Source organism: Cariama cristata, unplaced genomic scaffold (genome assembly GCF_000690535.1).
Source record: "Cariama cristata isolate BGI_N322 unplaced genomic scaffold, ASM69053v1 scaffold2517, whole genome shotgun sequence".
Lineage (NCBI taxonomy): Eukaryota > Metazoa > Chordata > Aves > Cariamiformes > Cariamidae > Cariama > Cariama cristata.
Window position 1 is genome coordinate 21,474 of NW_009628158.1, and position 15,409 is coordinate 36,882.

Genomic DNA, 15,409 nt, shown 5'->3' on the forward strand with positions numbered 1-15,409 from the left:
AGGCACCGCCCAGTACGGAGCTGGCAGTTTCACTGGGCCCCAGTCTGGGTCGCTCCCCAAGTTCTTTGTCATGCTGCTATGCCTCTGGCAACATGAGGAAGAGAACTGGTCTTGTTTTAGTCATTGATATTTTCCTGGGATAAAGCAGATGCTCTTCTCTGAGCCCACTATTTTCCCTGCATTTGATACCTCTGGGAAGAATGGTAGAGTGGAATAATAGAGAATTACTACCTGATGGTTCTAGCCACTCTGAATATGAGCATTAGTATAAGCTGCTTTGCTTGTGACATTTTTTGCTCTAAGAACTGATAGTGGTTTACATTTTCCTCAGAAATCTGAAGCCTCCATTGTAATAAAGTTTTTGTTTCTTTGTAGAATGTAACAAAGGAGAGACAGATGAAGTTAATACAACAACAAAATGACATCACTGGTCTTTCACGACAAGTGAAGCATGTGATGAACTTTACTAATTGGGCTATTGCAAGTGGCAGCAGTACTGCTTTGCTATACAGTAAACGGCTGGTAAGGAAATGTCCTTTAACTTGTCTGTACAGTACAGAGAATGTTTAGTCAAAAGAATTTTGAAGTATCATATAGCTTCACTAGATTATATCCAAGGGAAGAGACAATGAATTGTTCATCCTTCATTGAAAAAAAACCAATGCAACAACAACCAAACAAACAAAAAACAAACCTTCTGTAATAATGGGATAGATTTCCCAACTTATACACCACTTTTCATAAATTAAGGACTTAACAGTATTATCGTAGAAGGAATAGGGTCACGCTCTGTAAGGGCACCTCAGTTTTTCACTTGAGTCATTGCTGAAGTAGTATTATTGTGTAACAGTACTTCTCTGTAATCCTCGGAGTTGAGTGAAACAGAAATTAGTTGTATAGTGGATGAATTTCTGGGTGAATTCAGTACTTTCCAGATTAGTAACCAGACTTACTATTGACAGTCCTTGTTGTCCGTCCAACAGATCCAGCAGTCTAAACTCACTGGGCAAATGCACACTTCTTAATGTTCTCATTCTTGATTTCATTGTCATCAACAGTCTTGTTTTTGCTTTCCATTAGATAACGTTCCAGTTACGTCATATTTTAAAGGCACGTTGTGATCCTGTCCCAGCTGCCAATGGAGCAATACGCTTCCATTGTGACCCTACATTCTGGGCAAAGAATGTTGTCAATTTAGGTGAGAAAGTTCTGTTTGTTTATTCTGTGTTGCTTGAAAAACTAAATTGAGTTGGGTGTGAATTGGAGTGCAATATATCTCTCGATGCAGAAGACCAAAACTCTTTTGACATAGCCCATCCAGTCCTGATTACTCTCCTTATCTGCTCTGTTCTTTCTGTTAGCAAAACTTTCTCTACAGGTTTTGATTTCCAATGGGAACAGTTCTAGGAATGGCCATTTTTTCCCCTCTTAAGGTGGTTCTGATGGTTATAGTATAACACAGTAGTGCTAATGGGTGCTTCAGTTTCTGGAATAAGCTTTTTTGACAAGCCTGAACTTTGCCTGTCTGAACTTCATATTTAGCTGTATATGGAGTAATACTAGATGTCTTAATGTGTTGGAAGTTGCACGAACAAGCATAATTTGGAGGACTGTTGATACAAGCTAAGTTCATGGCTAAGTACCAAGCCAGACCATGTGATTGCTGGAAAGGTAAGTGAATTAAGAAGCAATGTTTAACTAGTTTTGTATTCTAAGATGTTTGACACATTTATAAAGGTAAAGAAAACCAGAGCCTCATAACGGGATATATACTGCCATTCCTCTGTGTGTGTTGCTTGCAACTGCCACATGGTAGGCAACGGCACCATAGCTGTAACCTTTTATATCTTAAGTAGTTTTTCTCAGTGCAGTTTATTACTGCTTTGCCCTAAAGCATTAGCTGCTATGGGAGTTCGCATTAGTCTTGGTGAGACAGGAGCTTGGAGGGCTTGGAGCTTGGTGAGTTAGGAGCTTGGAGTGCTCATGTTCTGCATGAGTTCTTAGTGACAGCTGGAATCACTGGACATTTGGAGTTACAATTACTGCACATTGCTGCCTGTTTTCAGATGCAGTAATAACATGCTTTTTAAGAATATAAAGTGTTTAATATCAGCCTCTTTGTTATTGCCTTATCCTGCAGCAGTGCAGTGTCACAGCTTTTCTTCCGTATTAATCCCCTAATCGCTTACGCTTTTCAAAAAACAGGTTTTGAATGAGAGATGAGGGGAGATGAGCTACAGTGGGGAGAGCACAGTGAAACACAGGTGTCTGTTACACCTGCTTGTGAACTTTTTTGTTGGATAAAAATCTAATAGAAAATCTGAAAAAAGTATCAGCTCTTCCTGATGCTTTTGTGCATACTTGTTTCCTGCTTGAAGTCCACTAGCCAGGTTTTGGTGTTCCTGTCTTTAGTCGAGGGGGTTTATGTGTACAGTAAACAAACTTTTCATTGTGTAGGTAATGGTTTCAAATTGACACTATTTCTTCATGGGCAGTTCTTCAAGCAATTTTTGAGTGCTGTTACTCTTGGAAATTAGTCAAGAAGGAAAAACCAAGGCTTTCCAGAACAGCTTGAAATGTTGTTTGACTAGGAACCTGGAGCAGGTGGGGGAAGATATATTGGAAACAGAACAGAAACTGTCAACCTTAATAAAAAGTGTCATGCAGATTCCAATGACTGCATGTTCAAAGTCAAAAATCAACATTGTGCCTTTTCTCTTTAAAAATAGGACTAGAGATAGCTAAAGAGGCAGTGTGGTCCATCGCATTGTATCAAGGCAGGATTTGCTTGTATAGTGGTTTTGTCATGCTTGTATAAGCTGTTCGTAGTCATTCAGTGATGGGACACTCTCTGCTGTCCCCTAAATATCTTTTCCCGGGCTTTACTTCCTTAGGGATAGAAACTTGATGCTCAACATGGTTTTTTCCCATTTTATTTCTCATCTTGTCCATTTGTTGTGAACACAGAGAACAGTCATCTCCGTCTGTCTTGTCTTTTAGCCTATGCAGTTCCAGTTCTTTCAATCTTTCCTCACAGATCATGTTTTTAGTTTTGCATTTTCTTCTTCTTGTAGTCCGAGTTTTCTTTTTGCTTCTCTCATGTATGATTATGGAGACTTAAAAAGAAAATTTCAAACTTAAATTGCTTTGTTACTGCCCCTGAGGAAACGGAATTGGAAATATCTGAATACTCTGCATTTATCAACCTTTGGATGGTGATGGAGATTTAACTGTTTACTAGTTCTTTTTTTGTTTTGTTTAGGTAACCTTGTCATTGAAAATAAACCAACTCCTAGTTACACTCCTAATGTAGTGGTTGGACAAGCTCCTCCGGGAACAAACCACATCAACAAAGCTCCAGGACAAATCAATCTCGCACAACTTCGACTTCAGCATATGCAGCAGCAAGTGTATGCACAAAAGCATCAGCAACTGCAACAGATGAGGATGGGACAGCCAGCTGGGTCAGTTCCCAGGCAGACGAGTCCACAAATCTTACAGCAGCAGGTAAGTAACTTACGTGTTCTTATTTCACCTTTTACCATAACACCAAGACTTAAAATTGCCCTGTCAAATATAAATTTACAAAGCAGTTTATAAACATGAAAGTCTTGAAATTTGACATACTTTAAATGTGACGGCTATTGGCTTTTCTTGATGTTATGTAACTAGTAAACCTACTACTGTGGAAAGAGATTGGCTTCTTTTTTCCATGTTAAAAACAAAAATTTTTAAAAATAAAAACCCTTGCAGCCTCCCAGGTTGATCAGCATGCAGACCATGCAGAGGGGTAACATGAACTGTGGGGCTTTCCAAGCACATCAGATGAGAATGGCTCAGAATGCTGCTCGTATACCAGGAATACCACGCCACAATGGACCACAATACTCCATGATGCAACCTCACCTTCAAAGACAAGTATATCCTGTGTACACGCTTCATTTGTGCCATTGTGCCAAACTTTCATTACAATAGATGATACCTCTGGCTGTAAATGTGTTTATCTGTAACACTTGTAACTTGCAGCTACACACATTTATATGCTTTTTCATGTTGCATACTGTACTGTGACATTTTCGCTGAACATAAGAAAATTCAAACCTTAAGAATGAAAGTGAATTCTAATGTTTGTATTGCATTTTGGTTCTGGGAAACTAAACATTTCCTTTTTCACTTTTCAGTGACATTCAGCTTTTGGGTTTCTTAGAGAAGTGTCAGGAATAGTGGAGTTCTAAGTGATGTAGTTGAGGGTTTTTAATGAAACCAAATTCTAAAGTGTTTTTAAATCCAAACCTGAAGCATGATGCAGAGCTCTGTATACCATTAAGAATAAAAATTCTTGACAATGAATGTTAATGTGACTGGAAAACCAAAAGTGACTTCGTAATACTTGAAACAGTTACTTTTTTCTTTTTTTAAAAAAAAAAAGTTCGTAGACGCACATATGGACTCTAAAGTTGTCTTTGGAGAAGTCATTACTTTAAGAAAATAGAACTATATTTGAAAATAATTTGGTGGAAGATGCACTTTATATTTAAATATGTAGCCACATAAAGTGTTTTTTCTTTCTCAGTAAATAAAAATATCGGTTGCTTTGCATTCAGTGCTATTGGGTTATGTTGACAGAAATGTGAGGTTATATGTTCTCCTCCCCCAATTTTTTGTTGAGGACTATCATATAATGCACATGTTGCAATTCTACATGCAGTGGCTGTCCGATTTGCCTGTAATGCAGTTGTGGTCTCTTCTCTTTTCCTACAGCATTCTAACCCTGGGCACGCGGGGCCTTTTCCAGTTGTTTCTGTGCACAACACCACTATTAATCCAACTAGTCCTACTACAGCAACAATGGCAAGTGCAAACCGTGGTCCAACAAGTCCGTCCGTTACAGCAATCGAACTCATACCTTCTGTAACAAACCCAGAGAATTTACCTTCCCTGCCAGATATCCCACCCATCCAGGTCAGTGGAGAAGATCAGGCACTTACACTGTGGGTGAAGTAATGATATGTATCTTTTTTTATTTGGATACCGGTACTTGTCTGTGGAATGATATAGTTAGTTATCATTTAGAGTCGAAGAATTAAGCCGTTGACTTAGGCATGCAACTATTTTCACTACATAGGGCTGACCAGCTCAACCTGTGTTAACCTTTAGATTAATCGGTATTTAACGGCTGTTCTATAGTAAAACTGATACTTAGATTAGTTAATCCCAAGTACTGTGTTCACTTCCTTTCTTCCACAAGACTATCGTACGGGAAGATATCACTAGAATAATTGAATAGCTGTGTATGTTGAATGCCCTCAATGGTGATTTATTCAGAGGTAAACTTGCCTGGCACTTCTCTCTGATGTTCCTAAATGTAACAATTGAATGCAGGAAGTACAGAGAAAAGGTGTCCCACTGCCCTACTTTTCTCTTTCCTCGCATTTCCTCAGTACCCCAGTACTGTGTCTGTAATAATTTCCTTGTATGCAAGAGGTTAGCATTTACATTAGCATTGGATCCTGGAAGGTGCTGCAGAACATTTAAGCTGGCTGCCGTGATTAATCTTGAGCTGTGGTGGTGTCTGCCTGGAAATTCTTGCTTGCACAGTGGGACTTGCTGCTGCTGTAGTTTTCACTTCATGTGTACGCTTTTGGTACTCACTGACTTGAAACTGCAGTGTGTGCCCTGTATGCCCTGTATTCTTTGTCTAGAGGGAGACCGGATAGTACTGCACACAAGCTGAGGTAGATTTTGATGAAGTCAAGCTCATTTGGAGAAGTCAGAAGCATAATTTAATGTACAAGTGGAGGCAAAGAAAGTAAAAGTAATATGTTTTCTGCAGGAGTCTTTGGGAGGCCAGGGAGGGGAGGATGGTGGCTTCATCTTGAGAACAGGATGTTTACATTGAAATGCCCATATAAAGGATGGGAGATTTGGTCATGTGATACAGGAAACAATCACCTTAGAAACAAAACCCAAATTTCATCCAAGCAGATGGTCTGCTGTAATATCAATAGCAACTTTTAAACTCTTAATCTATAGTGAGTCTTGTTGAAGGGTTGTACATTCAGTTTTCTCGTGAGGCTGCAGGTAATTTGCTAACGTAAGAAGAGCGAGGGTTAAAAAAGGATCACATCTCTGAATGTGATTGATCTGCAGTGCTGAAGCTTTGTTTAGTCATTAGGACAAAACACAAGTATAACTGGTTATGACTGATTCAGCTGTATGTGTCTAAAGTTCATGATATGCCAATTTAGACATAGTTGTTAGTGAGATAGTCTGAAACATAAACATGTAACTTCTGGGTGCAGTGAAAATGTAGAATTCTGTTAAGATGCTCTTTTTTTATACCTGTACATGTAATAACTGTTATGGATTTTAGTTGATGAAAGAGTTGGACAGGAAGCTGTTAGTCTTTCAAGTTGCTTGCAGTCCTAAAGACCCACTTTGAATACAATGTGTTCCAAACAAATTATTTGCAATTATGCTGTCTTGCAGTTAATAGCTTTAGGCAGCTAAAATAATAGGGTACCTGTTTGCTTGGTTTTAATAGATACTAAAATCTGTGTAAAAAGTGAATGACAGGGAGATTTCACATCATGCTAAGGAAGAACAAGTTCATGGTTTCCCTTAATATCTTAATTGTGGAATAACTCTTGCAACATTAGTAATCTGGTAGTTCATATGGCTAACGTCATTTGTATGACTAATATACTGAATATCTGGGAACGAAAAAGTTTGGAATGATCTAGAGTAAGTGCAGCCTATGACCATACTGGAAGAACTCTGATATTTAGGAGCTTTTGAAAAATCTTACCTTAAGTTTCTGGCTGTGGGTTTCTGTTTTGAAAGACTGATCTCTGTATGAAACTGATAAAAACGTTTGCTGGTGTCCTGAATCCTTGAAGGGTTAGTGAACAATTCTGGCAAAGATACTAATCACAGTTTAAAGATGCTAAACTATTAAGAAACTTTAATTAGACTTCTCTGATTCAGACTTCTGTTTTTGCTTCTTAGCTTGAAGATGCTGGTTCAAGTAATTTAGATAACCTTCTAAGTAGATACATTACAGGCAGCCACCTACCCCCACAACCTACAAGTACCATGAATCCCTCCCCAGGACCTTCAGCTCTATCTCCAGGGTCATCAGGTAAATGTGATGGGTATTTCTAGTATTTAAGTTGAAAATAATTACCTACCATTTCCTGCCAAAAGGGTAGTAATATTTTGTTAGTTTAAAATTTATTTTATTCAGAAATAAATTCTTCTGGAAATTTTAAATTTCACCCTCCTTCAGAAATATCTTTAGACTAACAAACTGCCAGCACATGAATGCAATATTCCAGATACATGTACAGACTATATTTTTGTCCTATGTTACTACAATCCTTTTTTCTTTTTTTGTGCATCAGAGGTTGTAGTTCAGTTATTGCCGCCAAATGATGACTGGCTAGACCATTCTGTGATTTGGGAACTAAGTTGATAGAATCGCTTAGTCAAAGAAATACTTACTCCCAACAGTCATTTGAGCAAGGTCTTTCTAAGTATAGCCAATTGATAACAGAGCTTTCACTATACATGTGAACAAATCAAGTCACCAATACCTAATGTTGAGTTATTTAAACATTGAAAATGTCCATTTCTGTCAGTAAGAAGCTGATTTCAGTCATTTAATTTGTGTTTCTCTTGGTCTTCTCTCTGCAAGATTATTGTAAGATTCTGTGAATTAATGGTTGCAGCAGTGGAACTTACTGTGTTTCTCAAAACCTGCCTGCAAAACATACAGAATCTGCTTTTCATTGATGGATGTCATGGATAAAATATGAGGACTTAGTGGGCTGAGGGCTTATAGCAGTGTTTGGATTAGGTGAAGTAATTATTGGGACACTAACAAGTGTGTGGTCTGTGGGTTTTTTATTTAATGTGGTGTGCTAGAACTTTGTTCTGATCAAACGACTGAGAGGGCAGCTGACTTATGTGAACTATTAAATTAGGATATTCTAGCAGCACTTCTGGTGTTACTCAACATTAGTCATTTATTTTACTGCAGAATGTAAATTTGTACTGAGTCAATTTCTACACCACTTCTTTGCAGGTTTATCCAACTCCCACACTCCTGTGAGGCCACCTAGTACCTCCAGCACAGGTAGCAGAGGAAGGTGAGTATCTTACATTAACACTGCCAGGCTGAAAAATCGGAGATAACTGTGACCCAGTAATGGAGGAATGCTTACATGAAGAAGATTTATTTATTTATTTCCTTTTCCTTCACTATGATTCTCTGCTGTCGTATAAACTTGAGGTATCTTGTAAAGTTCTGACATGCTTTGCCTTTGAAATCATTCAGGAAATGGTCACTTAAATTTCTTTGCTTTGAGTTTTCCTCTTATTTATATACTGGTATCTTTCTAGCTGTGGCTCCTCGGGCAGAACTGCTGAGAAAACTAGCATTAACTTCAAGTCTGACCAAGTGAAAGTCAAGCAAGAGCCAGGGACAGAGGAAGAAGTGTGCAGTTTCTCAGGAACAGTAAAACAGGAAAAAACAGAGGATGGCAGGAGGAGTGCTTGCATGGTAAAGTTAGTTTATGCAACAGTATGTAATGGTTTTCCTAGCAGCATGTTTAAGAATTTGGAAATAATAAAGTAGTTTTACTCTTAAGCCTTACGTCATATTCTGTTAACAGCACTGAAGATTGAGAGGTATTTTTCTCCCTGGCAGTACGTCTGAACTTTAAGTGTGGGCCAGCTCAAGTATTGAGCTGTCTGTTTTTGTAGTACTGCTAAGACTGCTAATTACTGGGGGCTTGTGACATAGATACCAATAAACTGGCAATGGGACTTGGACAGTAGCTTGCTGGCTTCTGTTGAACAAATAAACAGATGTTTCCCATCCTGATTTGAACAGGACTTGACCTAGTGATGTGGATGCAAAACACACCCAGTCCTAAATCAGTTTTACGTATAATGATAGGTACTTGCGTATTGAAAGTAGTCCAGTAGAAAACAGAACTTAATCTCAGTTTGGTCTCTGTTAAGGACTTTATTATATTCTTTAATACTATGCTCTGCCAGACACAGACTAATCTGTCATGTAAGTGTTATCTTTAGCTATTAAAACGAAATACCCCCAGCAGTGTACTGTGTTTGCTGCTTTTAATCCCTAACTAATAAAAGCTATAAGTCACCCATTGTTTGTAGTTCCTGAATGTTCATATGTTTGTAATTACATTGAGAAATCTTAATCAGTCAAAAGTTCTTATGCCAGAGCATAAATGAAATACTTATGCAAGTGAATATTTTTCAGTGTTTCCCAGCTGTGCTTGATTTAATAGGATATTTTGTACTGGGAGCAGGGAGAGAGATTTGAGTATTTTTCCTAATGACAGTGAGGGTATATTTTTAAGAATTTATCAGTGCATTTGGCTTGAAAGTTTATCATGTTAAGTATCAGTAGAAATGAGCCTGTTCTTGAAAGGATGGACTTGGGGACTACTTTTTCCCCAAAGTAGTTTTCAATACTGTATGCAACTCAGGTCTTCATAATGATTTGCCACGTGTTTTGGGAAATGAGTATAGTACCTTTAAATGGCAGACGGCTTTTGACTTGCAACGTGTGAGGAAAGATGCCCTTGTAAAACTGACTCTCTGATTTTCATGTGCTACTTTCATTTCAGCTTAGCAGTCCTGAGAGCAGCTTGACACCACCACTATCCACTAACTTGCATCTGGAAAGTGAATTGGAAGCATTAGGAAGTCTTGAAAATCATGTAAAAACTGAACCAGCAGATTTAAGTGAAAGCTGCAAACAGTCTGGACATAACCTTGTAAATGGAAAATCCCCAGTGCGGAGTCTAATGCACCGATCAGCTAGAATTGGAGGAGAAGGCAATAACAAAGATGATGATCCAAATGAAGATTGGTGTGCTGTGTGCCAAAATGGAGGGGATCTCTTATGTTGTGAAAAGTGCCCAAAGGTGTTTCACCTGACTTGTCACGTACCAACACTCCTCAGCTTTCCAAGGTACCAGAAACAGTGTAATGGTTCCTGTGAACACCCCTGTGGTCTCATTCATATGGTAGATTACAACAGAGTATGAAAACTGGTGTTTGATCCTCAACATCAGCTAGTTCTGGATGATTTCTTGTCATAAAAAAATGCTGACACTTCAAAGGCCTGTCTGAATTGTTTTGCATGTAACTAGTCAATGTTTATCTGATAAACATACGGTCTCTCAAAGTGTGATTCTGTTGTGTAAAGTTCATTTTAAAGTCATCGTGAGAACGGTGATGTAAGGTATTAGCACATAGTTGGGAGAGGAATATGAGGGCAGGAAAAATGGCCTTGACTGGCAGAATTATCTTGAGCATTAAGGGTTATTCCTTATCTTTGGATATCCAAGTCTTTACTACAGTACGATGTGAATCTGTAAATGCTAATGAAAAAATCTTTGTAATCATTGCTGCTGAGGCTTTGTCGCTGGATATCTGGAATAATTGTGTTTATTTCTGTTTAGTGGAGAGTGGATATGTACATTCTGCAGAGATCTGAGCAAACCAGAAGTAGAATATGATTGTGACAATTCACAGCACAGCAAGAAAGGGAAAACGGCACAAGGCCTGAGTCCTGTGGACCAAAGGGTATGTCTTAAACCTGTAGGAATCTGTTTTCTAGAAAAAAGCGCTTTCTCACCTTAGCTATCCCCAGCTGTTTCTTGAAGATGTGTTTGCTGTGACTGCAGGAAATTAAATATAGTTATGGCTTTTGCAAAAAAACCAAAACAAAACAAAAAAACCAACCAACCAACCAAAAAAACCCACAAAATGACTAACGAGATTTTTCTTGCTGTGACCACATATCCAGGTGTTGGTGACTATGTGGGAGTGCTCCATTACATTGGGACTGTAATCACCTAGTAGCCAAAACTTGCATGTAAACATGTATTCTTTATTTAAATGCATCCTTTAACATGCATGAATCTCTTCAACGTTCTTAATTAGAAATTCTTTAATTTAACATTGATATAACCTTCATAAAGTAGTTACGTAAGTTTCGTGTGTTAAGTTCATGCTGTGAGAGGTGCTAGAAGTATTTAGGTGCATCCTGGTGGAAGGTGTAATGACCTTGACAGAATTATTTTTAGCTTTATCAATCAGCCTGTGCATAAAGTGTTAGTGTATTATCAAATCAAATTCCTCCAAAGGGGTTACAAGCAAAGAAAAGAAAAATACTTCAACAGGGAATTCATAGAAACGTTCTGGCCTTGGTTTCAAATTGTTTAATTTTGTCTTGTGGAGAAAAGAATGAAAGTCTGCAACTCAGTTCTTTCCTGTTATGTGCAATTATGGCTGGATGAAGTGGTGGTGTTCTACTCTCTCAACAATGCCCTCCTAAGAATTTTACATGTTATAATTAAGGTTGTCAGGATTGCGTTTAAATTTTCTAGTACTAAGCTGCTAAAGTACAAACCTATTTAAAATAGGGAGGTATGAACTTCTGGGTTGAGGATAAATTAAGGATGTTAACGTGAAGCTGTTTATTTCTTTGTAAGAAATGTGAACGTCTCCTGCTTTACCTCTATTGTCATGAGCTGAGCATTGAATTTCAAGAGCCAGTCCCAGCCTCGGTGAGTCTCTTGAATAACAGTTTGCGATTTATTTTTCGTGTAACGTCTCTAAAAGTCTAGAGTTCAGTTTGGAAGGGAACTGACTACCTTCACTTGAAGCATGTCCCCCTTGATCTGTCTAAACGTTCTGGCGGTCATCCAGTATTTCATGATTCTGAGAGCCAAAAGCTGATTCTGTAACTTCTCCATGCAGAAGCTCTACTCCCAGTCTCAAACCCAGATATTTAAAAATACTTTCAATTGGCAGCTGTTGAATTGGAAAAGAATGTCTCAGGTTACCCATGAAACTCAAAATGCTTTAGGAGAGCTTTTGGTTTTTGGACAATCTTTTAAATGAAAGGAGGAAGGAAACTGCTTTGACTCTTCTGTTTTCAGCTGTAGAAGAAGTGACTGTAATGAAAAGCATTACTGTGCTATGATAGACACTGAAGCTTAGAAAACTTCAGCAGTTTGAGGAAAGGAAATTGTTCTTGCTTGTTGAACGTGCATACAGTGCGTGATGAGATTAGCTGATTGATACTTTGATAAGTGAAGAAATTCAGCTGCTTCTGTGAACTATGAAGTCATTGTAGTGATAAATCACTGTTTGTTTTTCACAGATACCAAACTACTATAAAATTATAAAGAAACCAATGGATTTATCTACTGTGAAAAAGAAACTGCAAAAGAAGCATTCCCAACACTACCAGACTCCTGAGGATTTTGTGGCAGATGTCCGGTTGATCTTCAAGAACTGTGAAAGGTTTAATGAAGTATGTTAACTTCCAATCTGGATACATTTTTTTTTTTTTTTTGATTAAGATTTATTTCAACATCGTTGTGCAGCTTCTCCAATTAAAGACTCTGCTTCCAGTTGTATCTTCTGCTTATGGAGCAGATGCTGAATTGGACACTTAAAAACCAAATTAAACAAATACAGTTACAGAACTATTAATTTTAGCTAAAAGGGGAGATCAGGCTTTAACAGAGGGAACTTTTAAGTGCATTCAGTGGTATGAATACATGACTGAGGAGCAGGGTGACCTTGTTACTGTACATCAAATAGATTGTAGAAGTGCTTAGGAAGTGTGGTAATAAATACAATCAAGCAGTCCATAAAACTGTCTCAAGCTATACAGATAATTGTTCTTACGCTCACGAAACATGGTAGACCTCTATTGAGGAAACTTCCTCTACTGGGGAAAAGTGCCTTTCTGAAGAATATTCTGCTAGTTCTAGTAATTCCTGCAGGCTGAATCCAGAAAAGCATGCTCGTTGTGTTTGTTATGACTAGTATTAAGTTTAGTGCTTTAGTTCATCGGTAGTTGGGCTCTCACAAAAATCAGTTTTCAGTAGATAACCTTTGAATGGAGTCATATTTTTGATAAATGCAGAAAGTTGACTTACTTTGCGATGAACCCATCTGATAATAAAATATTTGCACCTTACATGTGAAATGTGACTTGAGGTAAATTACCTAAGTGTTTTTATGTGGAGCAATGGAAAAAAAATATTCTGAATATCAAAAAAAAAATAGTGATACTGTGCTGGAACAGAGTAGGAGCTGAGATAAAAGGGTATCCTCCTTTCTGCAAGGATGACAAAAAGCCCTGGCAGGGAGTGGCTTTCTTCTGATCTTACAAATGCATAAAACAGCCAGTGTTTTTCTGTAAAATGTAATCTGAGTTTTTGCAGTGTTTAGGCTGCATTTCTGGCTCTGTGAAGAAGTAAATTGAAGGAAGTACACAAACCTGCAATTAAAATCTCAACTGTTTCACAAGTACACTAGTAAAATTCAAGGTTAATGATGTAATACTGTAAATGCTCACAAGCATTTAGGACTTTGACAGCCGCGACTCCCTTATGTCTCTGTATTAGGTGGAGGTTAATGAGCACTGTGGAAGAAGTTGCAATTATGTGAACTTCTCAATCAAGGGAATTAATGAAGCGTCTACTGTAGAGGAAAACATGCTGCAGTTCTTAGGGACAAGAGTAAAACAAGGGAGCAAGGACTGACTGATGGATGTGGTGGTTTTTGTTTTCGTGTGTTTTTGTTGTTGTTGGGTGTTTTTTTTTTAAATAAAGGTGTTTCGGACTTGTCTTGCTGTTTGAAATGCTGGTTCATGGCAAAAGATGAGTCACTGACCTCTCATAATAGTATCATGTCTAGTTCCTCTAAGCCATATGCTTTTAAAAAGTAGGAATTAAAGTGGGGTAAGACCCCCAGGAAAGTAGTCTCATGAAGCACTTCTCTGTAAAGTGAGACTTTTCCACAATAATGTCCGGGCAACTAAAATTTATAATGAAGAAAGCAGTCATGAGTAGACCGTAGTTTTGAAAATGACTGGGAGATGCTTATTTGTACAAAAGTTGTGTGTTTTGTTGAAGGTTTATTTACCTTATGTCATCCTCCTAAGACTGTTTTAAACCTGCTTCCGCTAAGTTTGAGAACTAAAGAGGTGTAGTCCATAACAAACTGTTTTGTTGTTATGGCTGACTTTAGTCATCCAATCCTATGCAATCTCATAACTTTAGAAAGGATTATAATTTCATTTTTTTTGACTCTGGTATCCTTTTTAGATGATGAAAGTTGTTCAAGTTTATGCAGAAACACAAGAGATTAATTTGAAGGTAAGCGTTTCAGACCATGCACACTTGGTGAAGGGATGTGCATTTCCAACAGGTGAATATTCCTGTCTTCTTTTATTTACAGGCTGATTCAGAAGTAGCGCAGGCAGGGAAGGCAGTTGCATTATACTTTGAAGATAAACTTACAGAGATCTACCCAGACAGGACCTTCCAGCCTTTGCCTGAATTTGAGCAGGAAGAGGATGATGGTGAAATAACTGAGGACTCCGATGAAGATTTTATACAACCACGTAGAAAACGCCTAAAATCAGATGAGAGACCAGTGCATATAAAGTAATCTAATGATATGGACCTAAAATTTATTGTAAAAACTGTTATTTAAGTGTTCCTGGAATATTATCATGCCTACAGTGGCCATCTTGAAGAAGCTGATAGCTTTTTAAACAGTATTAGATGACAAAAAACACTTGTACAGAAAAGCATTCTCATCAAAAGGGGAAAAAACTGTATTGTAAATTTTTGGTGGTTTTCTTTTTCCCTTGATTGTTTGCTATATTTTTTCTTTTCCTGATGGAGAGGACACACTCATCCTGATCTCATAGATAGAGGTGGATGAATGTTGAAGGGAAGCAGATTTGATAAGACATGTTCCATGTACAGATAAGACTGCTTAGTAAAGTGTTCTGCAGGACTGGACCAATACAGTTACTGTATCTTGCATTCATGCTGGACTGCAGTGTAAACTGTAAGCAGTGTTCCTGAAATCCCCTCTTTGTGTGAACTTAAGTGTGTGTTGGTCATTACTTTTATCATCTCATTTAAGATGTGAACAACTGATCTTCTGTGTTCATCCAATTATCTAAATTTTACTTTCTTTACTACATTTTATGTATAGCAAAAGGAAAAAAAAAAATTATTAAACTGTTCTGAATTGGCAAGTGCAGGAGTGTTGAGTTCTTGACAGATGAAAGACTAAACTGATGGCAACTATCCCTTTTTCGAAGGGCTAGGTATATTTATTACGAATCCTGTACACAGAATATTTTAATGGCGTTCATGGCAGAAGCCTTAGCATAGTGTCATCTGTCCCTCATCCCCATAATGAGGCAGAATGTGATCTCCAGTATTCATTGTCTAATTTTCTGTACTTAAAATATAGACTGAAGAGGTAATAACTGGTTGGGGTGTTTTTCCAGTCTTCCTAAATATCAGTTTCTAATAGACCA

The 15,409-nt window shown here is 37.9% G+C and overlaps 1 protein-coding gene across 1 annotated transcript in view; it reads left to right on the plus strand.

Annotated features, from left to right (window-relative positions):
* Positions 1-14,970, plus strand: part of TRIM33 (tripartite motif containing 33) — a gene marked incomplete at its 5' end in the record, with an annotated part of 25,281 nt that extends 10,311 nt beyond the window's left edge. Inside the window, 14 exons of the mRNA XM_009704672.1 lie at positions 376-522; positions 1,081-1,198; positions 3,263-3,507; positions 3,754-3,918; positions 4,762-4,962; positions 7,009-7,141; positions 8,087-8,150; positions 8,404-8,563; positions 9,666-10,012; positions 10,506-10,629; positions 11,541-11,615; positions 12,215-12,367; positions 14,175-14,225; positions 14,308-14,970. Coding sequence (XP_009702974.1) covers positions 376-522; positions 1,081-1,198; positions 3,263-3,507; positions 3,754-3,918; positions 4,762-4,962; positions 7,009-7,141; positions 8,087-8,150; positions 8,404-8,563; positions 9,666-10,012; positions 10,506-10,629; positions 11,541-11,615; positions 12,215-12,367; positions 14,175-14,225; positions 14,308-14,520 — 2,196 coding nt within the window. The remainder of the gene's footprint in view (positions 1-375; positions 523-1,080; positions 1,199-3,262; positions 3,508-3,753; positions 3,919-4,761; positions 4,963-7,008; positions 7,142-8,086; positions 8,151-8,403; positions 8,564-9,665; positions 10,013-10,505; positions 10,630-11,540; positions 11,616-12,214; positions 12,368-14,174; positions 14,226-14,307) is intronic.
* Positions 14,971-15,409: the final 439 nt, after the last annotated feature.